The following is a 27,679-nucleotide window of genomic DNA, read 5'->3' as shown; positions in this document are numbered from 1 at the left end:
TTTTACATGGTTCCCTAAATAAAAATTATTAATGTGAAACAAATTCAGCACAATTTTAATGTTGCTGTTCTATGTACAAAAAAACACATCAGAAAAAATACACTACACAACATGGATAGTACCATTACATCCTTATCTGAAATAAATCATGTGTATTCTTCATATAGAGCTAAACATTTGTTCCACACATGTATGAATTGAAATTGCTAAATCATAATCAAATGTTTCTCTTGAAGGTGGGTAAGAAAATAATAACAAGTATTATTTTTGTATATTGGAGTTAAAATACTTTTACTCTTTAGGTTTAACAATTATAAAAACAACATATTTAGAAACCATTTCTAAATCCTTTTGCTTAGCAGTGGAATCTGTGGAACATTGGAGCTCAGCTTTGCATGACTTGTTTGTTCTGAATCAGTCTTGTTTGTGGATTTAGTACCACAGTCCACAGTTGCACATGGGTCTTGCTTTCGACCTACATGAGGTGGGTCCCTTGGCGCTTGCGATGAAGTTAAAGCATCAGTGGAGATTTTCTGAGCAGCCAACAGATAACGTTTTCGCCTGTTGATTTTATATTGGCAGATTCTCTCTTCTTCTGCATTTGGGTCATTGAGAACTCCCTCCCACCGCAAACTCTCATTCATTGTACCTTCTTGTGTTATGGAAGGTAAACAGGCAGTGTCAGCAAATGTAATCTCTTTCTTGCTTTTTAGCTCATCCGATTTGCCATTGGCGTCCCGGATGATAGTTACCTGTAGCTCTGAAGATGGGGGAATGGTTGGTTGATTCTTTATGTTCTTTCTGATGCCCTTTTCTGCAAAATGAATGTTCGCATTAAAAGTTGTATATATGTATATCTGCATATTCCATACAGTAATGATAGTTTTCATTCATACAGTTATTTAATGCCTCGTGGATCACACTGAAATTTTTGCTGTAAATAAATAACTGATCCCTATCCTAGGGGACTATTTACTAAAGTGAGAGTTTTTAGAAGTGGAGATGTTGCCCATAGCAACCAATGAGGTTCTACTTAACATTTAACTAGCACCTTCTAGAAGATAATAGCTAGAATCTAATTGGTTGCTCTGGGCAACATCTAAGTATAGTATAGGTATAGGATGTTCACATGGGTGTATTTGCATAACAAAGGAGGGTCAAAATAGATGAAAATATGTGTGTAAAATATATCCATATAAAAAAGGATGCTTAGGAACCTATTTATTAAGCCCACAAATGCAGTCAACCCTCCAAAAAATATGACACAAGAGCTGTGGCGCTGTATATGATGTTACACAAATATAACTGTGCGAATGAGATATCTGTATACATAAATATGTCTAAATAACGTCCTGAATGGTAACTTTCATGTTGAAATTTTTCTTTGATGAATTGGCGTACCCCAACTCACTTCTTCTCAAAGGTTGTGTAAACATATAAAGGTATCTTTCCTTATGGACAGCCTTTCAATGTAAACACTTTTTTAAAAAGTTGCGTACCAAAACTCACACTGTATGGTATGAGTATGATCATATAACGGTTTCTTTCAAATGCTCATCTGGAATTTTCTTATGACCCCAACATTTCATAAGAAAATTCCAGATGAGTATTTGAAAGAAACCGTTATATGTTCCTTTGACATCGATTGTTTTTTAGAATTGTGGTGATATCCTTGTTAAGAATAAGATATTAGACTACTGGCAGCTGTTTGTTGCGCCCTTAAAATAGCATCCTCTTTCTTCTTCCACAACCCTCCAAAAAAGCCTTTTTTCAGGTGTTTCTGCATTTTTGTCCATCAGGACTGTTTATCAAGGGAGTAACAGCAGATATCGGAGATCAGCTGCATTTTGCTATTTTTTTTTTTTTTTTTAATCTCTCCGATAATTAACCAATTGCACATGTGTAGCCCCTGCTGGTTGTGCATGTATAGTTGCTGAGCTGGGCCCGAATTCTGGTGTAATACGATGGCGTAAGGAGGGAGCCTGTGTTCTTGCATGAAAATATTGATAAACATTCCTCTTACACAATTTGTTATTGCCACAATAGGCTACAAAAATAAATTATAATAAACGGGGCAAATAAGTATAATTAGGCCCCTATATGAGGTAATCGGGTTACTTAGGGAGGTCGAGACTCGTCCACCATAGTAGGTTGACCTTACTATGCCGGCACCAGGTTTCCAATACAGGAGTAAGGCTAGTTAGAGCATTTTGCCTGTGTGGGTGCTATAATTTGTGCCGGCATCCCACTGGGAGCATTGTGAGTGTCGACCTCCTTACAGAATACCAGGTAACTATTTAAATATTATTTTAGATTATTATGTGTTATAGGGTCATAGGGGGTTAATGTTGATGTAAAATGCATTCACTAGAAAAAAACAAAAACATGTGCAAAGTTGCAAAATATGTACAGATCTACACCAGATTTACTCTATGCATATGGCAGATACACTTACAGTTGGGTCCATATATATTTGGAAGCTGACATGATTTTCCTAATTTTGGCTCTGTGCATCACCACAAGTGATTTAAAAAAATCGAGTTACACCACAAAGCTGTAGCAGGACACATGCATACACCCTACACTCCTGAACAATTTTACAAATCTGCATCAGCTAAAGCAAACTACTAAAAGGAGTGTGTCACTGTACACACTCATACAATTTTTGGCAGACCAGCTGCCACTCACATGCAAGGAAATAGCTAAGGTAGGTGATGCTATGGGGCCCAGCCCTCTCCCTGCATCGAGTAACACTGCCATCTCCTGAGCCCTGGCTTTCTACCGTATTCTCACCAGTGCTGCTGCAGGGCATCTGGTCCTAGAACTGATCTAAGCTACAGCTCTCTCTAGCTGCTGCCTGTATGCATTGTGATGTCACAATGCAGGTCACATCCCTATATAAAGGATGCCCAGCTACTGGCAGCCATTTTGTGGTGACATTTTTTATACTGTGAGTAGTTCCTGCTTTATTTAAGTGATTTTGGGTAAAAACTACAGATGTGTACTTTAGATTACATTTTCCAATAAGGTCCTGAACAGCATCATCTTTACAAAAAGAATCTGAATAATATCTAAAGGTAAGGACTATATAACAAATTATGGCCTGTCACCCTTACCCCTACAGACACCTCCCTCCATTTTATCTGCAGTTTATAACTAAGAAACAATGGCTAATGCAAATTATGCATCTGATAAGACTCTGCATGACCGAGGATTGGACAAGTGTTTACCAATCTTAAGTGATCTAACACCAGACCAGACTGTTGACACAATCCTACTGGGGGGAATTGGTATGTAATGCCGGCTGTCGGGGGGATGCCTCCTGTCACATTACCGACAGTGGCATCCAAATGGTTGGTATCCCGACAGGAGTCGGGTAAGTATACTTACCCCCTCCCCCCTCTTCTCCCCCTAACTCTCCCTTTTTGGTAGCCTAACCCTCCCCGGAGTCGGGATTAAAATAGGTGTCAGTATTTTGACGTCTATCTTAAGTCCCTTGTCAGGCTTCCCCCGTCGGGATTTAGGTGCCGCCGGTCTCATAACTACATCCCCTACTGGAGACCTGGATGCAGAATCAGCACCCAATATATGCTTACACTCGTGTCCAATTTTTCAACAGATCGCAGAACTGCATCTGTTCAAACAACCTACTCAAAAGAATTTGGTCACCGGTGGTTAGGGTTAGGTACCCCCCCGGGAGACTTATGTTTTCGGCAACGGGGAAGGGGGCTTAGGTTTAGGCAATTAGAGGGGGGGTAGGGTTAGGGTAGGGAATTAGGTTAGCGATACTTACCTAAATAGCAGTCGGGATCTTCACCTCTGCCAGGCTTCCGCTGCCAGCAGTAATACCTACTACACCCGTTTGGAACGGCACCCTGTAGCCAGTAGCCAAGAGCGTCCATAGAACACACCGAGCATTGCTCTACATCCTAGAGCTGGCAGCCCCGTCCCCTAGACGGGACATCATGAAGTCACGTGTTTAGGGTTGGGGCCGGCACGGGGCGGCATAGTTCCCATGTCAGGCCCTGGAAGGGAGAAACAAGCAGAGAAGGAGAAGACAGAGACTGCACAGTTAGCCAAATTGGGTGGGAAGATTTCAGACATGTTTGAAGCCTGAATGAAAGTCTGACAGAGCATGGGACAGCGTTCCAGTGAATTGAAGCTACCCAGGAACAATTCTGAATGCAAGAGTGGGAAGTGGTCATCAGGAAGAGGTGGCAGTCATTAGCAGAACAAAGAGCGTGAGGGAGTATGTGAGGAAATGAGGCTGGAGATGTAGGAAGGAGAGGTGTGATTGAGAGATTTGTAGCTGATAATTACAGTTTGAGTCTCCCATAACCAAATATTACAAAATATTCCAAAATACGGATTTTTTTTTTTGCATGACAGATAGTGAAACCTTTGCTTTTTGATGGTTCAATGTACACAAACTTTGTTTAAGGCACACTTAATATAAAATATTGTAGAAAATTACCTTCATGTATATACACAAACTTTGTTTGAGTCACAAAATTATTGTATAAAATGACCTGCAGGCTGTGTGTATAAGGTATATATAAAACATAAATGCATTCTGTGTGTATATTTGGGTCCCATTCCCAAGATATCTCATTATGGTATGCAAATATTCCAAAATATGGAATATTCCGATATCTAAAATACCCCTGGTCCCAAGCATTCTGCATACAGTATGGGAGACAACCTGTAATACAAGGTTTTGGTTAAAATTCCTAACTTTATAAAGTCTGTGGGTGTGATTAAATGGTTGAATTATATGAACAAATAAATTGTATTTGACTTATATATTTTATCAAGCGCTATGATATACGTATTCATTTTCTGTATATAGGAATATGTAGATTGCATGCTAATTCCTAATTGTAGGCAGGATATTTCATGTAGCATCACAGTGATATTATGAATATGCCGCCTGTATTTAACATAACTTACCTCTCCGGAGAGGTCCAGTGGTGCCCACCTCCTCTGCTCTGGCCTCCACTGTGTTGCCAGAAGTCTAATGTTGCCAGCAATGTGCTAATTAAAAATTTGCATGCGCAACATCCATCTTCACCCGGCGAGGACTCAGCAGAGCTTCACTGAAGCTGGAAAAGCTATAGCTAGGATCCCAATTGATGGCAATGGGGCCCATACAGCTAACACTATTTGTAGATGGCGCAAGCAGTACAGTCACAAACAGCTTTACGGCTTACCGTTGTTTACTAAATACTGAATGGAGCTCATAACCGCTTTAGCAAGTGTTAAAGCAGTTATGGCTTGTTCTTTATTTAGGCTCTTGGTGTGAACTTTGACTCCTCCCACCTGTGCCAGTGATAACTCCTGAAAGTCAGCAATAATTTCACAACATTGTTATACATTTTTGGTTGTGAACCGTGTAGAACAGGGATGGGGAACCTCAGGCCCAGGGGCCGTATAAGGCCAGCGGAACCTTTTGGTCTGGCCCTCAATGCTTTTTTCTGCTAGCCTCATCTGGCTAGCAGGGTGCTAGTATGGCACCCTACTACCACAATCTATGTAGCAGTGTACCAGGAGTGTCCTTAGGATGCTTCAGACAGTCACACTGCTGCCCTTACAGCTCCCCGGAGCATCCTCAGGATGCTCCAGGTATTGCTGTAATCACTGGCAATTGTGGTCCCAACCCCATGTGAAGTCACACGGAGGGTGTGTGGCCTGCACAAAGCCCGTGAATAATGTTGTATATATCAAAATGGCCCTCGGCAGAAAAAAGGTTCCCCACCACTGGTGTAGAAGAAAGGATAAAGACAAAAAAGAATGCACAGGCCACATTTAGAAAGAAAAAAGACTTTGTAGAGAAAAAAAAAAAGGTAATGCGAACGGTAATCTATATAATAAAATGAAGTGCTGATATAAGGGGGTAGAGAGAGATGGTGTAAGAGGAGGAAAGAGAGACATGAGGAAAGAGAGAAAATTATATATATTTGTGTGGATTTTGCTGCTTCTTCACAAGATGAGATGATTATCAAAGATCACTAGGCTCTAACCTCATCTCCTGACCCTGCATATCTCTCCTATCTGCCCAATGCCCGGCTGTAGTCACTATTTTACAATCAATAACTGTATGTAGAAATGCACAGAAATAGATCTCACCATGCTTATCTTCCTGCAGACTATGTGATTGAGACATTGGGGAGGGAGAATATTTACTCTTCCTTTCCTGTATTGGTTATGGTATTGCAGTGTCCCTCCTCACAGAGACTACTAGAGGTGGAGCATGAGTACATAGAACCTAATTATCCCAATTCTGGTGGCCTGTTGTTTCACATACAAGTCTTATAAGCTAGAAGACATGTCCCACTAGGTGATGAACAGGGCTGGGGATGGGCAAGCACCTCCAAAATGCTTAGTATGCCCTTGGGAATGTGGAAAGACCCAAATGTATAATGGCCATGACCCCTGTGTACTGTGACCATGCCCCCTTATTGTACACACTGTCTTGAATCTTCGGTTCCAAATGTTAGAAAGATATTTGTAATTTGCAGTTTTGTAGAATGTGTGCTTTTCCCTGTGGTCATTGCTTGTGCTGGATTGTCGGCTGTAAGGCTGGATTAGGGTATTAAGGGCCTCAACCAAAAATATTGTCACAGCCAGGGCCGGACTGGTTAACTGGCACTTATAGCAAATGCCAGAAGGGCCGATGGCCTGATGGGCCGGTCCGGATTGAAACCCTGGCTGAGCAGTACCACCTCCTGGAGCACTGCTTAGCCAGGATACTGAGAGACAGGGGCATGCGGCCAAACCACATACACGCGTTGTTATGGCCTCATCAGACTGGGGCGTGGCCTGCCTCGTGCACAGGGATTTATACCAGGGCTGTTTTGCAACCCCAGTCCATCCGTGGTCACAGCTACCGTATGTACACTACACCAGACTGTTCCTGTCCTCAGTGATCACCACTGCTTCCTGCCTCACTTAGGACTAGCTGAGCATGCTTGGGGCTTGTTGATTTTGAGCTGCTCAGCAGCTACTATGGCTGGGGGATGAGAATAGAAGAAAAAGGGGGGAGGCCTAGGTAACCCAGACAGGAGGTTCGATTTCCTGCATAAACAGCTAGCACTGAAAGAGACCAGCTTGGTTTTGCCTTGAAAATGATTGCAGATTAAAAAATACAGGAAAACTCATAGGAGTGTTCCCACAGTGGCTGCAAGTCGCACCCAGGCCCGGTGACAGGGGGCGGGAACTAAGGGAACACCCGTGCCGGCCCCCGAGGGGTCCCCAGGACTGGAAGGGCACAAGATGGGGCCGCGGACGGAGGACTCTGTTCCAGCAGACGGGCTGCAGCCGCTGGGACCCATAGCCCCAGCTCAGTGTCCCTTGTATCCTGGCCCGGGCATCGCTGGGTTCTTTCAGGTGGCTCAGCTGCAGCCTGGGCCTTACTTTTAAGTAAGCAACATGGCAGCATGACATCATAGGTCATGTCGCTGCACGTCAGGCAGGCTGTGCCGCTGCGGTGTTGAGGGGAAGGACATATATAATTCCCCTTCAGTTTCTGTACCTGGAAGTGACGTACAGTGAGGGCGGATATGCGGTTCCATGTCCACAGTCTACCAAAAAAAAGAAACTTGGCCCCTCGCGGGCTCGCTACGCTTCAGGCTCGGTGGCACACAAAGCTTATACTCCCCCTCTATGCCCACATGGATAGTAGGGAATAATGTTGGACAGTAACTGATAACGTCAGTATACAAAAACTGAAGGAGATCTATCCACTTCCTTGAGGGGATAGGGGATGGTTGAGGAATAGGGGCTGGGGCAGGGGAACATGATGGGTGAATGGGTAGAAGGGGGCATCGGAAGCTGATATGGGCTGGGGATAGAGGAAGATGAAGGGGCAGCTGAAGGTGATTGGGCTGGGGGCAGAGGAAGGTGATGGGGCTAGGGACAGAGGAAGGTGATGGGAGCTGCTGGGCCGAGGATGGTGAGGAGAGGCTGAATTTGAGAAAGGTGAGGAGTACTGTGGGCCTGGCTGCAGACGCCATTCCTCCTACTCCTGAGGCATCCACAGCACTGTCATCAAGAAGACATTGCAAGAGACGGCAGACAAGAACTATAGCCTGCATCATCAGTGAGAGAGAGACAGTGTGGTAAATCATAGTGTATTTTTACTTTATTTAAAGGCTGGCATATGTTTCAGTTAACATTCTCATGCTTCACATATCATACATGCAGGGGAGAGATGGGTGAGGTCAGGGGTAGTGGTGAGAAGGTGCAGCCCCCAGAGACATCAGTGTACCGGGCCCTCGGGATTTGTGTTGCTGACTCTGGTCGCACCCCCTATTACATAAACCCCAAAGGATTAACCAGTGACCTCTTCTTCTAGAGAAAGAGTTTCACTTTAAAATCCAGCAGTAGACTTTATTTGGAGGCTTGAGAAGCTAATTGATTAATAATCTGGTCCTATCGGCTGGGTTGAGGAGCATAACGTCCTTCAGGTGTAGCATAGAAAATTAGCACTCCAGAAACCTGCCCAATATTAATTGAAGCAGGTCAGTTATGAAATGCTGCAGGCTGCTGATAGCTTTTTGGTTTTCTGCATATTATTTACCAGTACTAATTAATCTATGCTACAAAGTTGCCATTCGTGTCCCAGTCCTAGGAGATTTCCACCTCAGACTAACTACTGCAAATTACTGAATTAAAACATACTGTAAACTAAGAAGCTAAGCAAGTAATCCATCTTGTTTCTTTACCTAAAAAACTTTAACATATTGTGACTATCACCAGAGGGGGCGCTGGAAAACAGCAGATTCTTTGTGGGACAGGAGTGATCCCCCACACAGAGAAGAAAAGGAGTGTAGGAACACACATAGATGCTGCCTTGTGGACAGAGCCCAGGTGGGGCTGGAGAAGTCAGACAGCCCAAATGGGATAGTGGAAGCCAGACAGAGGGCCTGATTCAGACCCGGTCGCAAGCGTTGAGCGCTCGCAACCGGGTCAATGGTGGCCCACAGCACATGCGCACGACAGAGCCGGCTCTGTCATGCGCAAGACCCGGCTAGCGACGGGCACTCTGTCGCTTCGGTTCTCGCACCAAAGGGGGCGAGCTGTTGATGTTGAGTGACAGCTCGCCCCCTTTGGTGGGCAGGCCAGGGGGGTGGCTAACCAAATGGAGGCGTTCCCATGTGAACGCCTGCCGTTTAGGGGTGGCCCCACTGACATCACTCGCGGGCAAACCGTCGCTCCAGGTCTCGTACCAAAGGGGGCGTGCTGTCGATGTTGAGTGACAGCACGCCCCCTTTGGTGGGTGGGCTGGGGGAGTGGCTGCCCAAACAGAGGCGTTCCCATGTGAACGCCTCCGTTTGGGGCCGGCCCCACTGTCATCACGAGTGATGTCAGTGGGAGAGATTTCGGCTGTGTTAGAGCCGAAATCTCTCTGGGGCTTGCGGCCACGAGACCCTACCCCAAGGGTCTCGTCGCAAGCCCGATGGTCTTGACCATCGCGACCATCAACCTGGCCGCTTGCTATAGCTGTGGGTGGTCCCCCACAGCTATGCGAACAACCAGGAGGCCGTACAAAAAAAACAAAAACGCAGTGATTCAGAGCGAGCGCTCTTTCAGAGCGTCCGGCTCTGAATCAGGGCCAGAGTTCATTGTGCTAGCAACCCATTGAGGGCCAGGAGGCCTGAGCCTAGACCTGGGAGACAGGGAAGGCCACTAAACACTGGGACTGAGCTATGTGAATGGGAGTAGGCTGGAGCCTATGTTACCTGCAAGGAAGCAGGCCAGATTGTGAGGCTGTACATGTGAGCAGCTGTGACAGCGAAAGCTTGTGCGAGTGGCCTGGAGACTGTCGCGATTATCGCGACCATCGTGCTTGCAACGAGACCCTGGGGTAGGGTCTCGGCTTTCGCAAGCCCAGATGGACTCCCTGCTCTAATAGAGCAGGAAGTCCACTACTGACATCACTGACTCATACTAGTGATGTCAGTAGGTCCTCCCACAAACGCCAGGCGTTCCTAAGGGGATGCCTGCGTTTGTGCAGCCATCCTCCCTACCCGCCTACAAAACGGGGCGAGCTGTCACTCACCATCGACAGCCGCCCCATCTTGTAGGGAGCCCCGCAGCGACTGAAGTTCAGTCGCTCGGCGGGGCTCGCGCATGCCGGATGCGGCGCATGCACAGTGGCCAAACATCAGGCCCTATGTTTGCAGACTAGCTGCCCAAGGATAGTGAGGGCTCAAGAAGTGAGTTTGTTTCCCTGAATGGGGGCTAGGTTGTTTGATATCTTCCATTTGATTTATGCTGACAAGTAAAGCTCCATTTATTTAGTTTACCATGGAAGCTGTGTGTGGACCCTAAATCCAGCACCTAACAATGCACCACTGACATTTACAGAGCTTAAGCTCCAGTTATATCACAATACGTTACTTTTGATAGCAGCTAAATAACTGGATTAATAATGAGTGTACACTATGCATAAATCGTAGGTAAATAAAAGCAATTCACAAATGTAATAGAGCCATGGGGGTTTATTTAATTATCTACAATTTGTGAAAAGCAATTATTTTCAGCAATTTCTGCAGCAGGATATAAAGTGACAATTTGTTTTTAACGGCGAAACAGCTGGTTGGGTGAAAAAATACATATTAGTTTCCCTGAATAGCATCTAGTGTCTAAAGCAGGGGGTCTCCCAACCACGGTCCTCAAGGCACCCAGTTACAACTACTGCCTATCACTCATGTTACAGGATTCTCTGTACATGCATACTCGCAGTGCAATCACAATGCATGCACAGTGCAACTTATATGCATGCGCAATGGTAAACAATCACTGAAACTGTATAAATATCAGCATTGTGTCCGCTGCTGAATCACGCCCATTGACATCAAATGGTGGTATATGGCCACTCTGCATAAATATTTTGATGGCCCATACAAAATATTCTGTGACAGCCTATTCATTGTAAAGTCCTGCACAGGGCACGAGATCAATCCTTGTGGTTCGAAGAAAAGAATAATTTATACACTGTAAGGGTTCTTTACATTAAGAGCAGTAGAACACACTCACCAATTTTTACCAGGCTGCACATGGATATAAAAAACAAGATGGTGATGTTTGTGGGTGATGTAACATTTACTTTACTATATAAAGATTGATGGTAGGATCTGGGTGAATCATGGCTTACGTTGCTGCATGCAGACTAGGGGCCTGATTCAGTACGGATCTCAACTGCGATCGCTATCGCGATTATGCACGCAGTCTCACTGCGAAGATATGCTAATGTCTGTGATCGCTATGCCATACGCAGCCTAACATAAGGACGCCCACCTTACCTTGCACACATCCGAAATACTTTGCAAGACTGTGAAACCATCGGTAACAATGAGTACAATTGCAGCCCAAGCACACTTGTACAAGTTCAGACCTTGCTCAGGTATTGCTAACCTCGTTGCACACAAGCTGCATAAGGCATCGCAACGGCCAATTTATGCATGCCCCTGCAACGGTGTTCAAACGCACTGGCAGTCCCAATCACAGTTGGGTGTGACAATCAGCTGATTCGGCAGCGACCGCAACTGCGATTACGCACGTAATCAGGCCCTAGATCTCCAGTTATGCACCCATGTGCACAAATGTGGTTTTGCAAGATGAGATTATTTAAATCAGATTCAAGGGTTAGAGAGGCATGTTAGCATGTGTGTAACTATTGTTCAGTGAGAGACTGCAGAGCATACCTGTCCTGTTTTCTTCTGCCTTTTTTTTGAGAATTGCAAGTCAGAGGCATATGCAGGATTTCTAGAGAGAGGTTTCCAAATGTTTGATTTTAGAGTGAGTGTGGACAGTCCATGAAGAGGGAATAATTAGCACTTAACCAGCTATATATAAGCATGATACAAAGTGCAGTGTGTGTCATAATTCTGACATATACAGGGCCAGTGATCACAGTAAGCCACTAGATGCAGCAGTAGGGCCATTCTGCCTGAGCTGAATGTTTTTATTTCAGATGTGGCCACGATTCCAGAGAATTGGAGCAAGTCTGAGAGTCTGGGGGAGCAGCAGAGGACCTAGCACCAATCCTGGACATATATGTACACATTTGTCTCCTTTTGCACTGGATAGTGTAGGTTATACAGTATTAATAATTACCCTTATAGATGGTTGATGGCAGAGCACCGCTAACATGTTTTCCAGATCTCCTAGTTGGTGCCCAGGTATATTCATTACCTACTGACACACTTTAAAAGAGCCATGGAGGTACCAATTATTTCATTTGTGATACTTAGGAAATCTTGCAGCTCCAGTAAAATTGTACTATTGCTATTGTGGTCACGGTCTGGGAGGGGGGTTTCCAGGCAACCCCCCCTCTGCATTTGCCTCAGTCAGTGATTTTCAACCTTTTTCAACTAGAGGCACACTAGGCAAGATTTTAAAATAGCCAAGACACACTATCTGGAGATGCGGCGTGCGCGACCTATGAAAAAACATACCCATTGGCCTCCACAGGAATAAAACACACATACAATGGCCCCAAAGAAATAACACACACATACATTGGCCCCCACATAAAAAACATAACATTGGCCCCCATAGAAAAATAATAAAATAGGCCCCTACAGAAAAAAATAATATAGGCCCCCCACATAAAAAACAACAACATAGGCCCCCACAGAAAAAAAAACAAAACAAAACACATTGCTCCCCACAAAATCAAATCATACTGGCTACCACATCAAAAATAAATTTACATTTTTTTAGACTTCAAAACAGAAAGGAGTTTATCCGCACAGATATTATTGTATGAATAAACGTATATATTTTACAAGTCCTTCCTTATCCTAACAGATGTCATAAATCATATTATATAGTGCACATAATGTCTTTCAAGTTTTACCACTGTTTTGAAAGGAGTTGCACCCTGGAATTTGTATCACAATATAGATAAACCAAAGAGAAAAAGATAATTCCTTTATGAGGCACTCACAGACTAAAAATCTAAATCATTTGACAGTAATAATGTCAATTGAATTGAGGAATTGTCATACATTTTAAAATGTAACTTTTATTAATACTAATGACAAAAAAAAAAATTGTAAGTAGTCTGCGAAATATAATATTACAATACAAAAATCATATTAATAAAATTGTGTTGCCACCAAAATGTACTGTGTATTTATTATGTACTATTATACTACCTCTAAATGGTCATATATCTAGGAGTCTGTAACACTGGGGACATAATCATTATTCACTTATCTCATGATAAATTGGATAATATCCCAAGGGTCCATGAGATATTATCATCTGCCTTCATAATCATGAAAAATTCACAGGGTGGAACTTGAATAATAATCGTTATCACAGTCTCCTATACATCTAAGTTATCGGATGTATAGTATTGATAAAGATGGTGATAGACTGCCACTATTGAATACCCATGGGTGAACTCCCAATTATCCCGAAATTATGAAACCTCTTACAAAAGTGTCTGGAATGAATAACACCCACTGATAGATGATTGTATTACATTAGTCTATCAGAATTATCATGTAATATGATTAGACCAGATATATCCGCATGATCCCAACAAAAGATGAGTTTATATTGGTTTTCCTTCAGTTGCCATCTGAAATCAGCGGCTTATGATAGGTGTTATAATATATCAAGGATCAATATTATAAATATCTTTGGGTTATTCACAGGTTTACATAATATTAACAGAGTTCAATGTATCTCACTGTATCCCATTTTTCAATGTTTCAAATACAATATTGTGCTTTATTAAATATGTTCCGTCCTATAGGCCAAACATCATCCACATAATCTCAGCAGTAGATAACCATATATTAAATATACTGTATTTCCTACAAATGCCGTCTGAAATCAGCGGCTTATGATGAATATTATAATGTATATCAGAGATCAATATTTTTGTCTCTCATAGATCTCTTTATTATCTTTAAGTATAAATACATTTGCCATCAGATTTATGTTCTTAGTCAGTGAGAGCTCCAGGCAAGTCTATCTAGATATCCCTAGGTGATTTGTGGGTTTGCACTGTACTGGCAGAGTTCAAAGTGTCTCACTGCATCTCATATCACAACATGTCAAATACAATGTTGCGCTTTACTATATAGATCAAATCCTATGATTAAGCAGTTGTAGCGAAACACACGTCAGGAGACACGCGGTGCACGCTGTCCCGCGTGTATTATGTTTTACATGTGTTATATGTTTGTGTTTGTTTAACCACCATGAAAGATATGATACTGTGAATGAAGGGTGTCTGTTAGACAGTGGGACTAGATGATTGAGAGCACAGGACGGAGCACATGCACTATATAATAAAGCGCAACATTGTATTTGACATGTTGTGATATGAGATGCAGTGAGACACTCTGAATTCTGCCAGTACAGTGCAAACCCACAAATCACCTAGGGATATCTAGATAGACGCCTGGAGCTCTCACTGACTAAGAACATAAATCTGATGGCAAATGTATTTATACTTAAAGATAATAAAGAGATCTATGAGAGACAAAAATATTGATCTCTGATATACATTATAATATTCATCATCAGCCGCTAATTTCAGACGGCATTTGTAGGAAATACAGTATATTTAATATATGGTTATCTACTGCTGAGATTATGTGGATGATGTTTGGCCTATAGGATGGAACATATTTAATAAAGCACAATATTGTATTTGAAACATTGAAAAATGGGATACAGTGAGATACATTGAACTCTGTTATTATGTAAACCTGTGAATCACCCAAAGATATTTATAATATTGATCCTTGATATATTATAACACCTATCATAAGCCGCTGATTTCAGATGGCAACTGAAGGAAAACCAATATAAACTCATCTTTTGTTGGGATCATGCGGATATATCTGGTCTATTCATATTATATGATAATTCTGATAGACTAATGTAATACAATCATCTATCAGTGGGTATTATTCATTCCAGACACTTTTGTAAGAGGTTTCATAGATTCAGGATAATTGGGAGTTCACCCATGGGTATTCAATAGTGGCAGTCTATCACCATCTTTATCAATACTATACATCCGATAACTTAGATGTATAGGAGACTGTGATAACGATTATTATTCATGTTCCACCCTGTGAATTTTTCATGATTATGAAGGCAGATGATAATATCTCATGGACCCTTGGGATATTATCCAATTTATCATGAGATAAGTGAATAATGATTATGTCCCCAGTGTTACAGACACCTAGATATATGACCATTTAGAGGTAGTATAATAGTACATAATAAATACACAGTACATTTTAGTGGCAACACAATTTTATTAATATGATTTTTGTTTTTGAATTGTAATATTATATTTCGCGGACTACTTACAATTCATCATTCGTATTAATAAAAGTTACATTTTAAATATGCATGACAATTCCTCAATTCAATTGACATTATTACTGTCAAATGATTTAGATTTTTAGTCCGTGAGTGCCCCATAAAGGAATTATTTTTGTCTTTGGTGTATCTATATTTTTTAGACTTACCTGCCTGTCATCGGCTGCAGGTTCTCACGTGCAGAGCTGTCAGCAGTGGCTGGCTGGTCACGGGTGGCTAGGAGGAAAGGGCTGGCTGGCCACTGGAGGGAGAGATGTACTGGCTGGCCACGGGCAGGTGGGAGAGAAGGGGTGGCTGATCGCGGGTGGGTAGTACTCACTGGCCGCAGGTGAGAGGGAGAGAAGGGCTGGCTGGGTGGCTAACCGCGGGCGAAGGTGGGGTACTGGCTGGCCGCAGGCGGGAGGGAGAGAAGGGGTGGCTGGCCGCGAGCGGGAGGGAAGGACTGGCTGAGACTCTGTTGGGGCGGGCAGGCAGGCCAGGCAGGCAAAGCGGCATGCGTGCCTGACCTGTGACGTCACGATGCCGCGTTCAGGCAGGTCACGGCCCAGGCGTGCCTGAGCCTCTCAGAGGAGCCCAGCTCTGCCCGGTCCGCAGCTCTTTAATATGACTGGCGGCTCTAGCGCTGCGGCACACTTCACAACCGTGAAGCGCGGCACAGCGGTTGAAAATATCTGGCCTAAGTGATAGACACTTGCTTTGTTTTTACCCAAAACAACTATGTACTGTACATCACCAACAATGTAAATTAGGCTATTTATATTGACAATTAATCCATTTGAGTCTATTGTATCTAATTGTGACAAAGTATAATAGAAAAATCCATAAATGGAGGGACGTGTCCTATATGTAATGGTATAAAAAAAAATCTGCAGATTTAATTATATTAAAGATTGAAAACATAATATATGTAATTTCACTAGCTGTAAAAATCTTAATTCCAATTTCAATGGGAAAAAAAAAAAATTACAATTGCTTGGTATGACCAGACAAGCAGCAAATATATATACCACAACATTTTTCTTTGGTATGACCAGACAAGCAGCAAATATATATACCACAACATTTTTCTTTAATGACTTCAGTGCCATCTGCTGGCCTCACATCGCAATAAACGTCTTGTTAGTTTGTTGCCAGCAATTATATTCTGCTTTTCTGCTGATGACACAAATAGATGTTTCCGTGCACCTAGGTGCCAGGCCAGCTGCCTTTCAAGGTGAGTATTTGGAATCTGTTTCTTAAAGACACAGAGACAACTAGATGCACTGAAACATCCAATAGGTTCAGCTGGCAAAAACACAGACAGAGGCCCTGATTCAGAGCCGGACGCTCTGAAAGAGCGCTCGCTCTGAATCAGGGCGTTTTTTGATTTTTTTTTTGTGCGGCCTCCTGGCCGCTCGCATAGCTGTGGGTGACCACCCACAGCTATAGCGAGCGGCAGGTTGATGTTCGCGATGGTCAAGACCATTGGGCTTGCGACGAGACCCTTGTGGTAGGGTCTCGTGGACGCAAGCCCCAGAGAGATTTAGGCTCTAACAGAGTCGGAATCTCTCCACTGACATCAATTGTGATGTCAGTGGGGCCGGCCCAAATGGTAGGCGTTCTCATGGGAACGTCTCCGTTTGGGCAGCCACCCTCCCCGGCCCGCCCACCAAAGGGGGCGAGCTGTCACTCAACATAGACAGCACGCCCCCTTTGGTGCGAGACCCGAAGCGACGGATTGGCTGTCGCTATCCGGGTCTCGCGCATGCGTACGACGGAGCCGGCTCCGTTGTACGCATGCGCTCTGGGCCACCATCAACCCGGTTGCGAGCGCTCAGCGCTTGCGTCCGGGTCTGAATCAGGCCCAGAGTACACAGGAAATGTACAGGTGAGAGTGCAAAGTTTGATACATGCAGAGTGGAAGGAGAGGCTTTCTGCAGGTTAACCCCTTCCTGGAACTGACTTGGTGGCTAGGTCACCGTTTAAACTTTAAGCTACTGAGATCCATTCCTGCTAACCACCAGCCAGTAGTTTTGCGACGCCCTGGAATTACCCAGTTTTAAATACTTACAATTGCTTATGTTTATGGAAATTCAATTTTCACCCAATTATTTTCCTTTCTGATTTTTGGATAAGAAATCCTATATATTATAGGATTAATCAATGCAGAACAATATCTTTGTTTTTAAAAAAACATAGTAATTCATCAGATTAATATAAAAAACATGAACAGATCTTTAGAAATATACTGTAAACACATATTACTCTTCCAGACATGATTGATGAAAAAGATCTCCAGTCCAATTGACTTTTCTAGTGGTCCTGATGAAGCCGAGCAGAGGTAGCTAGAGATCAGTACATGATAGACTAAGGCGGGTATAAAATCAGCTGCCATTACTGGTACAGGCCGATTTACCTGTTTTCACATGTAGTTTTTTCCCATCATCACTGCAACAATTATCATGCGAATGTGTTATCGCCGGTTTTGCAATACGATTGCATGATAAACAGGAACACGCATACATGCGATAAGCTGCAAATTTGTGCGATCGGTCCGAAAAGCTGTCTCTGGAGAAAACTTATGGTTATCGTGCCTAATTGGATACCCCCTAAGGCGGAAAAGCAGACAAGGAGGATCTGGTCAGAACACAGAATAAGATTTTTAAGTTACCATGAGCCAGAAACACACATGTGATATTTAAGCATTGAATGCAGGATCGATTCAATTAAATAGGCTGGAGGTTGCTGATGTCGTCCATACAAGGTAAAAAAAGCTGGAGTGATGTGCCTGCACTGTGAGACCAGATACATTTTTTTCTTGGTAGAGCCTCCAAGTGCATTGGTAGACAGTGTCAGTGAACTGCAGTGATCAATACCAGTGAGCAAACCATCGAAACCAAGACACACACACCGGTTAGGAGTGAGTCCATGAAAGTCACATAACACAGCTGTCAGGTGTTACGTCACTGCTGCAGAGTCTGTGTAACTGCCTCTTGTGACAGCACACCCTGCCTCCAAGGGAGACTTCTAGATGCATCTGGTTTGTGGAAAGAAGGTTTCCACGCACAGGTGCAGGAAGAAATGTTCAACAAGTCTTGGAGTGTGAATATTTTCGAAGGGTTTTCAATAACGTTCTTCTAAACTGAAGCCTTTCCACTTTTCTAATAATTGAAGTTCGCCATCAACTTATTGGGAATTTAGGATATTTTCTACAATGTGTTCTTAATGGCAATTTTCTTTTACAGGCTTCAGTCTGTGGCATGAGTTTTAGGACCTAATAGCACAGGTTTTATTTGGGAAATATGGAACACCAGATGTGCTCATTGCATATTACGTGTGTGATGCTCTTGGGTATTTTGCTCAGTACAGTGGTCAGTGATGCAGTATTTGACTGCTCAAATAAGGGTCACCATACAGCTTATCTGGGTTTAAACAAATAAATGATGCATTACTGTCTTTTTTTTAATCTGTTTTCTTTGTGCTGACAATCAACCTAGCCCTCATTCAGGGCACTACCTCACTTCTTAAGCCCTAACTACTGAGGGCAGCTAGTCTGCGTACAACACAAAGTCACAGGGTCCTGCTTGCTTCTTGCAGGTTTGGCCCACTGGCCACCTGGCCCTGACTTGGCTGTCACAGTCCCATCTGGACTGTATCTTCTGGCCCAGCGGATAGGTGTGGGCACACCCCACTTTAAACTTGTGTGGGAGGATCCCATTGCAGAATCTGTGGCTCACCAACGCCACTTAGCATCATCCTACCACACTTGGCAAATTACGTTTCACTGTAGGAGGCATGGGACTGGATGATACAAGGAATGGTTCTATGAACTTTTCTGCAAATTTTTGTGATGGTCTTTTGAGATTCAGAAATTATGTAGATAGCCATATTCTGTTAGTATGGCAAAACCTGGAGCTGCTTGACAATATTTATCTGCTTGGATTTGGTCTCTTTTCAGCTTCTTTGAAATTTACTATGTGGTTCTTGACTTCTTAAGGATTTTTATGTAAATCTTCGACCTCAAATATGTTTCACCTAGAGAGGTTGTAAGAGATTGCGGATGATATTCGTAATTGGAAAAGGGCTATTTTTAGTACAACTGTGAATTCAGTTATTGTAAGCAAATTTGGCCAAGGGAAGAAGTTCAGCTTAGTTTTCTTGTTGATAATTAGAATGTATTGCTCTAAACACTGCTAGGCAGAACGGGAAAGAATGTAAACTTGCAGATGCTAGGTAGGATCTTGTTCGGAGGCATCATGGAAGACTCGAATGATTTGTCTGGAGAATTCCCAAATTGCTAGGATAAGTCATCCACTTTAAATTTCTCTAGAGAGTAAAAATAGTAATAACCGCAGTGGCCCCCTCCAGTAAATGACGGCATTCTTTCAATGCCATTTGGACACCTAATAATTCATAGTCACCGATAATGTAATCCTGTTCTGCAGCAAAGATCTGTCTAGAAAGGTAAGTATATGGATGAAGTAAGCTCTTGCCACCTTTTCTTTGTGTCAAGAGAGCTCCTATTGGTATTGCAAGTATTTTGAGCAGCGTCTGACCAGATGAATGGAACTTGTTTACAGGTTAACTCTGATTTGCAAAGCCGAAGAATATTTGCAGCATTTTAACATCCTGAGGAACACGTCAGTTTTGGATGGCTTGAGTCTTGAGTTTGAGCGGCATGCATACTCAAACCACTTGATGAGACAATAGGCCAAATATAATATCCCATGATTTGCTGTGCGATTCTGGCAACATAGTTACTAGATTTAAGCGGCAGTTAGTCTAAAGGCTATGCCAACCTGGTTTGGTCTATAAACTAATTGCTGCTCATTATGAACATTACTTATATAACACAAGCATTTTCTGTTTCACTTTACAATTACACTTCTATCTAAATCTAGTGACTATCTCACCGGAATTGTGCCAGCTCCTGCATTTGGCCCAATATGTCCTAAAAACTCAATGTTCTCCACATGGAATATGCATTTTTCCAATTTTTAATATAATTTTGTGTTGTCTCAACTTTTAGTTGTCCTGTTTTCCATGAATAATGTTCTGCATGGTCCTGTGATTAGCACAAAATATCACCAAGGTAGAAGACAACAAATTAATGTCCTAGAAAACTTAATTGAGAAATAACTGGAATACTGTAACGCCTGCAATATTCTGATGGATATATAGATGGTGTATTAGAACCTCAAATCAAATTGACTTCCATGTATTCCTTTAGAACTTTCAGCTCAGGCTACAAAAGAGAATAAATGTAACCAAATGGTACGATACTCCAGGGAGTTAAACAACCAACCACAAAAATGGAGATGTAGTGCAGAAAGAAATAACTAAAAAAAATATCTGGAGTCAGATTAAATGAATCACTTTATTTAATATAAGCATAAAATGGATTATCAGTTTTATCCTGTTCTATATGCACCCAAACATATGTATCATATATAGAGATCAAGCATAAAACATGATTGTATCAAAACAGCAAAGTTGTAACTGCAATAAATACCTTTAATTGATTACAGCACCACTAGGTTATTTTTTTTAGTCTTGGAATTGCAGATGAGGCAAATGTATTGCCGGTGTGGTGGAATCGTTCTGTTAAACGTGTATAGATAGTAATACAGCTGTCTATAAATTCCTGCAACCCTGGAGGATGATACATTCTGGTTAGCTCATTTTTTTTATATGTTCATTTAGACCACACTTGAACTGGTTATATTTAGCAGCCACTTTCCTGTCCTTCTCCGAACCAATTGTGTAACTCAATAGAATAAACTAGCATTGAACGGAACCTAAAGCTGCATACACACAACGATTTTTTTAACGATTATCATTAAACGATATCGTTTAACGATAATTGTTTGAAAAAATCATTCACTTTCTGAGTCAAACGATGAACGATTATCGTTCATACGCGTTCACCTTTGTAGTTCAGTCAGACTTGTCAACTAAATGATTTTCATTAAGTTAATATGCAAAAGTCGTTTGTAGTTAAAAAAAAAAAATCATTCATTAAGCTGCATACACACACAACGATTTTGTTACCAACGATTTTATGAACGATTTTCTGTCAGATTATCTGTCAGATTTTTTAATGTGTAATGAACGATTTTTATGAACTACAAACGATTTTTGCATATTCCCTTAATGAAAATCGTTGAGTTGACAAGTCTGACTGAACTACAAACTACAAACGACAAACTACAAACGTGAACGCGCAATGAACGATAATCGTTCATCGTTTGACTCAGAAAGTGAACGATTTTTGCAAACGATTATCGTTAAACTATATCGTTTAACGATAATCATTAAAAAAAATCGTGTGTGTATGCAGTTTTACACTTTAAAAAATCTGACAGATAATCGTTCATAAAATCGTTGGTAACAAAATCGTTGTGTGTGTATTCAGCTTTAGACATATATTGGCCAGGTGGTTTTTAATGTTAATGAGTCCAACATAGGATATTGGCTTTCAATTTAAGGTGTTGTCTAGGCCAACACTTCACTTTTAAGAAGCTCAAAAATCAATCTCACTTTTAATGACTCTGTAGAATAGGTTCTGGGCCACATTTGGAGCACAAGGCAGCTTAGAGCCAGGCGTTCTCCTTCAAACCTCTTGGATACTGTAACTTGATCTGAAGCTCAGGATCTGAATTGGAAGTCAGGAGGAGTGAACAGAGTAAGGTGACCAGGCATATGCTGGGTCACTTCAACAATATTCTGCGGGAACCTCTCATTAGAGCGTTCCAGTCACATATGGAGAAGGGGAGCGTTTTTCTCTCCCACTTTGTCCGTATCACTGATTGGCCGGTGTCAGAAGGGGGCGGGGAGAGCAGGCAGGAAGACAGGAGTCTTTGCTGCACTTCTCCCCTCAGGAAGCATTTTACGCTAAGCTGGCAAATTGTTTTTAGAAGCAAATTACAAAGCTAAGCTTTCAGTTTTGCTTCTAAGCTAAACTACTGTATGGGGAAACAATTAGTACACTAATCAGGGACATCGCTGGAGAAATCTGAGATTTCTCCACGGTAACCCCTTCTATAAACAGGAGGAAGCAGTGAAAAGCCCTATTATCACTGATCAAGGGTTTATCACTGCTACATGAATAGTCCCCACAGTCGTCTGGAGTTCTGGCACTGCAAACTACATGGCTGCCAAGTCTTTGTAAGTGCCACTATGTATGGTCAAGGCAGATAATTAAGAGTATTTCAATTTGTTTGCACTTTTGGAAATCACATCTCTTTTATTTAGTTACTGGCAGTAGTTGAAACATGTATAGCTTTGTAGTTTTTAATTCATATATAATCCATCAATAAACCCGGCTGTTCTTGTACTAAATGCCAAGAAACAGTTGACAATTTAGGAGCTACACCTTTTCTTGCAATTGTGAAGAGTAAATGAATTAAAGGACTTGTACTGGAGACTAGGATACAGTTTAAATTAATCCCTGTAACTGTACTTGTCTAGTTTTACCACTCAGTAGATGCCTCCATAAAAGTTTTGTTTATTCATGTTCATAATACTCGCTGCCAAATATCAATTAAATTATAAAACCAACATAGGCAGCATCTGAAATGATTGTCCTTCAGATTAAAGCAATGTAGCTGCATGTTGCCTTATTCAGCTATGTGCAAACAAGAAGAGTCAACCAGTATTAGGTTTAGCGTACCATTATCGAAAGGGGATTTTACTCTATGGCAGATTATACAGAAGCTGAACATGTACATTTTAGTAGGAGGGAAAGAACAGCACTGACATGAATAATTCAAGTACATAGTTTTTCTTAAAAACAATAAATATAATAGGATTTATAATTATTTTATTGCCAATTGTGGCACACGGTAGAACAGCAAAAATTGGGGCATGGCTTACTCAGAAAGGGGGTGGCATTTAACCGCGGAGTGAAATTTACAAATAAGGAGATGTGTCCTCATATATCTAGCCACAATATGCCTCTCTACGCAAGATGCCTCGTGTGAGTGAGCCTCCAGGTCCTGTGCCCCGCTGAAACAGCCTGCGGGTGCTGTCCCCACCCGTGAGTCGCAGTGTCCTGTGGGTGGGGAAAACTGCAGTGTAGCAGTCACCACCGGTGAATGCATGCGCCCAGCATCAATTCACACTGACAAGCAGGGTTTGGGGGCAGCCTGGCATGTCCGTAAAGCCCCCAAAAGTGACGAAAAGGGGGACGCATCTTAAAGACACACCCCTTTTTCCTTGGACACGCCCCTTTCTCTAGGTCCAGTGCCGGACCTAGACTGTACACTATAGTGCTGGGCGTTTTTTTTTGCAGAAAATGCGTCTTGAACATCTGTGTGCAATTGAGTCTGTAAACAGAACGTGGAGTGGAAACAATCTGCACCCATTGCATCGCAGCACTTTGCATGCTCAGTCGCACACATATATGTCGCATATGAAATTACTCAGCAGTTTCCGGGTGCATCCTAAACGCATTTTCGGCAAAAAAAAAAATGCCTGCGCTGCATAAGAAATACAGTATGTAGGTGTACACATATACATATATATAAAAAAAATCTGCATTAAAATTTAACAAGAGACAATTTAACTAGTTACGTACTGGCAACAATGTCACACCTCTTTGTGTGCGTTTCTGTAGAAGCGTGCTGGCAAGCTCCCTTACCCTACTCTCTCACTGTCACTTTTCTCCGGTTTTCTTAGTAGCACTGGCGGTGTCCTCTGCATGCTAATGTCCCCTGTCCCTGTGCTTCCAGATGTACGGGAGCCGGAGGAGGCTTGGTAAAGCCAGTGTGTGGAGTCCAGAGCCTGCAGAGTACCAGAGTCTGCAGCATAGCGATGGCAGTGTTAGCTCCACGCCGGTTTCTGCAGCCTCAAGTCTGTGTTGTCCGATGACCAAGAGCCGGGTGAGCCTGGATACTTTCAGTTTGAAAATGTACATGTTGTAACTGTGAGACCTCTAGATGAACTGGAGGTGGATCTGGCAGCCGCAGACAGGGAGGACACACAGAGAGGGATCTGAAAAGATCCTTCTGCTGCACAAGCTGCTGTGTACATGGCAGTTTGTGAAGAGACAGACAGACTTACCGAACGGCCGCTCGATGTATGTTCCCTGACATCACAACTGGGTGGGCATTTGAATTTGCCCGCCCAGTTCAGCTCTTAGTCACCGGCGGTCCCTGCAACAAGTGTACGGGTGGTTGGCTGAACGCTTGTACACACAGCCAGATGTGTCCATATATCTGCAGATACGTATATCGTCCATCTGCTGTGCTGCAGAGCAGATGCGATATGTCTGAACGACGTCATTCACAGACATATCGGGAGCACATATCCTGCTGACGCGCTTATGATATATCAGCCATTCGATTGAATGGCTGGTATATCGCCCAGTGTGCACCCAGCTTAACACGGAATAGACATACCAACGCTGGAAGCCCAAACGCTGTACATCCCAACTGGGGCTGGTGAGTGCCCTAACCCTCCCCTATCCTCCCCCAACCCTACCTTAGTGGTGCCTAACCCCACCCTTCTCCCGATGGTGCCTAACCACCCCCTTCCCGCACCTAACTCTAACCTCCCCCCTGGCGGTGCCTAACCCTAACCCCCTCTTCCCCTAGCCTAACCCTCCTCGGGGGGGATGGGGGTGGTGTCTAACCCCTATCTCCCCCAGGGGTCCCTAAACCTAACCCTTCCCCCCCCCCGTGGCTAACAACTAACATACCCCACTTACCTTCGTTCGGCATGGCTGCTGTCGGGATTTCGGCGTCGGGCTAAAGATAGGCGTCTAAATTCTGATGCCTATATTTAATCCCAAATCGGGCTTTCTGCGTCGGGATTCTGGCAGCTGGCATTCCTGACTCCGGTAACTTAACTACATCCCTTTAACACTAAAAGTTCTGAAAAAATGCTATTATGGAACTTTATGAATTATATAATTTCTAAATCTTAATACTAAAGTATGGACTGTGAAAATTATTGTAGGACAACTGTTACCAGGAGATATCAGTGATAACTGCTGCATTAAATAAATTATAAATGGATCTGTTTATTTTCACCTACTTTTGTAGAAATTAAGGAATGATCAATATACCCCATTGTGTCTAAAGGGGCCTATCCATTACACTACTTTTTGAACGATCTGACCAAAACCAGGAGGTTTTGGTCGCATTGTTCACAAAGTTGTGTAATAGATAGCCGGCAAGGACCAGCGATGCGCATGAACGCTGGGTCCTTTCCGACCCCGACTATCTGCCGTACATGCTGGTCAACCTGACGACGCTCGTCAGGTTCCACATGTTAGCAGATGGGGAGGTCGTTCTCCTGCACTGAATGACATTCAGTGAACGCCGTTCAGTGCGGGCACCCCACCCGGCGACCTGAAGGACTGAACGCTGGATGTTCAGTTTTTCAAGTGGCGTAAAGGATATTCCCCTTAAAGCTGCATACACACGGTACGATCTGTACCACCAACGACTTGAAAGATATCTTTCAGTGAAGTCATCCTGCCACATCACGTTGTATGATATTGCGGGAGCACACATATTGGCCGTACACACTGAGCGATGTAAGCGACTTGTCTTTACAAAACAGCAAATCGGCCCTACAAAGCTCCAATGTGCACCCAGCTTAAACAGACCACAGGCTGATGACAGAAGTGTTTGTAGACAAAATAAATATTATAAAACTTACCTGCACTGGTTGCTGATTGGGTAACACAGAGGGAAGACAACCAATCAGCTGATGGGTGCAGTCAGCTGAGATGCAGTAAAGTGCCAGCTGGGGACAGGAGATCAGACAAGGAGCACAAGTGCAGACATATTCTCACAGTATTTTTTCTAAAAAATACAGGGGTAGATGTATTAACTGTCAAAGCTGCATCAGCGCTGCACACGGGATCTCGCGTTACTTGCAAGATCCCGAGCTTGCTCAGTGGAGCCGGCTGGAACTGACAGCGCATTGGCTCCGGCCGATGAGATGTTAATACATCTCATAGTTAGTGCTTCGCCTTGGTAAAGAGGCAAAGCAGGAAGTGTTATAGCGGCACGATACATGCCGATATAATACATCTCCCCCACAGTGAGAATTGTGCAGAGGGGATTTGCAGGAACAGTGCTTTTTCCCAAGTGAGATTTCCCAAATTCACTATGCGAATGTAGGTGAAAATATCACCCGTAGGGGCCCATTTATTAATGATCGCATTTTGCATTGTGATCAGGGCTTGCAGTACCGTCTATGATCGCATTGCAAAATGCGATCATAGCGGCCGGATGTATTAACCAGCACATGCAGGGTGACTAGCTCCGAAAGGAGCCCGTTCTTGCGATGTGGCCGGAGTGCATTCTGGGCTGCTGCGCATGCGCAGTCCCGCGGACTGCACATGAGTGGCGCCCATTGCCGGCAGAGGGATCTGGGAGATCCCTCCGCTGGCTGATATGCGGTAAGTGCCTATAGACTACAGCGGCTAACGCTATCTTCAGATGGCGTTAGCTGCTGGGACCAATATCGGGAATGCTTCGCATTCCGGTTATTAGTACATTTGGCAGCATCTCATCCCCCATAGAAACCTATGGGGGAGGCGGCTGCCAGCGGCAATGGAGGGATCACAGCAGGTATCGAAGATACCTGCTGCAGTCCCTCCTTCATACATCTGGGGGATACACAGTATTTGAGGTAAACCCCTGAAAACAGGTGTTCTCAGGGATTTTACCTCAAATATTGAATGATAAATGGGCCCCTAAAACCACATTTTAAAAGTGGATTGTAGTAAATATCCCCCTTAGTGACAACTATTCTATTCTATGGCTTATTTAATATAGGATACATCTTACCTGTCTCATCGGAAGTAGATGAAGTGCTGGAGGTGTGCCCTCTCTTCTTGTTATTGCTGGGTTTATGGTCGGATTTCTCTTTCTTCTTGGTCTTCTTTATGGTCCTTTCTGCATACTGGACTGTGGCTCTGGCACTCTGCTGCTTGCCATTAGCCCCCAGCTTCACTTTACCCTGATGATGGTCCCCGCCAGGAGCTTCCATAGTTTTCTACCTTATGGTGGTAACACAGCTACAGTCCGGTGCACGGGGTAACTGAAAACCTTCTTGGACCCATAGAAGATTTTCTCATACACTTATGTTTATAGAATCAGACCGCTCGTTTCCGGGCGCTGCTATCTTCTCTGCGATGTCTTTTCCATATGCCCCCATGTATTATATACCAGGATTTATACTCATGTAGCAGCGCCTCATTGCCGCCCGCTCTCTGTCCACACGTGGAGTCAGAGTCGCGTCTCCATGGTAACCGGGCGGGGCTCCGCCTCTGTGATCTGTTCCCCGAGTAATAATCAGTTCAGAATGGACAAAA

At 43.2% G+C, this 27,679-nt stretch overlaps 1 protein-coding gene across 1 annotated transcript; it reads right to left on the bottom strand.

Moving 5' to 3' along the window:
- Positions 1-39: 39 nt before the first annotated feature.
- Positions 40-27,679, bottom strand: LIAT1 (ligand of ATE1). The gene is made up of 2 exons (XM_088449503.1): positions 27,153-27,679; positions 40-814 (listed from the first exon to the last, which is right to left on the bottom strand). Exons 1-2 carry the CDS (start codon positions 27,352-27,354, stop codon positions 342-344), a joined length of 675 nt encoding a protein of 224 aa, XP_088305629.1. The 5' UTR covers positions 27,355-27,679; the 3' UTR covers positions 40-341.

Source organism: Taudactylus pleione, unplaced genomic scaffold, assembly GCF_031769625.1.
Source record: "Taudactylus pleione unplaced genomic scaffold, aTauple2 ptg000487l, whole genome shotgun sequence".
NCBI classification, from domain to species: Eukaryota; Metazoa; Chordata; class Amphibia; order Anura; family Myobatrachidae; genus Taudactylus; species Taudactylus pleione.
This window is presented reverse-complemented; position numbering and strand designations above follow the sequence as displayed.

Bases quoted from the DNA above. Each gene is read 5' to 3' on its own strand.
- LIAT1 (XM_088449503.1), bottom strand. From the start codon at position 27,354: ATGGAAGCTCCTGGCGGGGACCATCATCAGGGTAAAGTGAAGCTGGGG. The intron at 815-27,152 runs GTAAGATGTATC...TTCATTTTGCAG, and splicing joins ATCTACTTCCGATGAGACAG to AAAAGGGCATCAGAAAGAAC.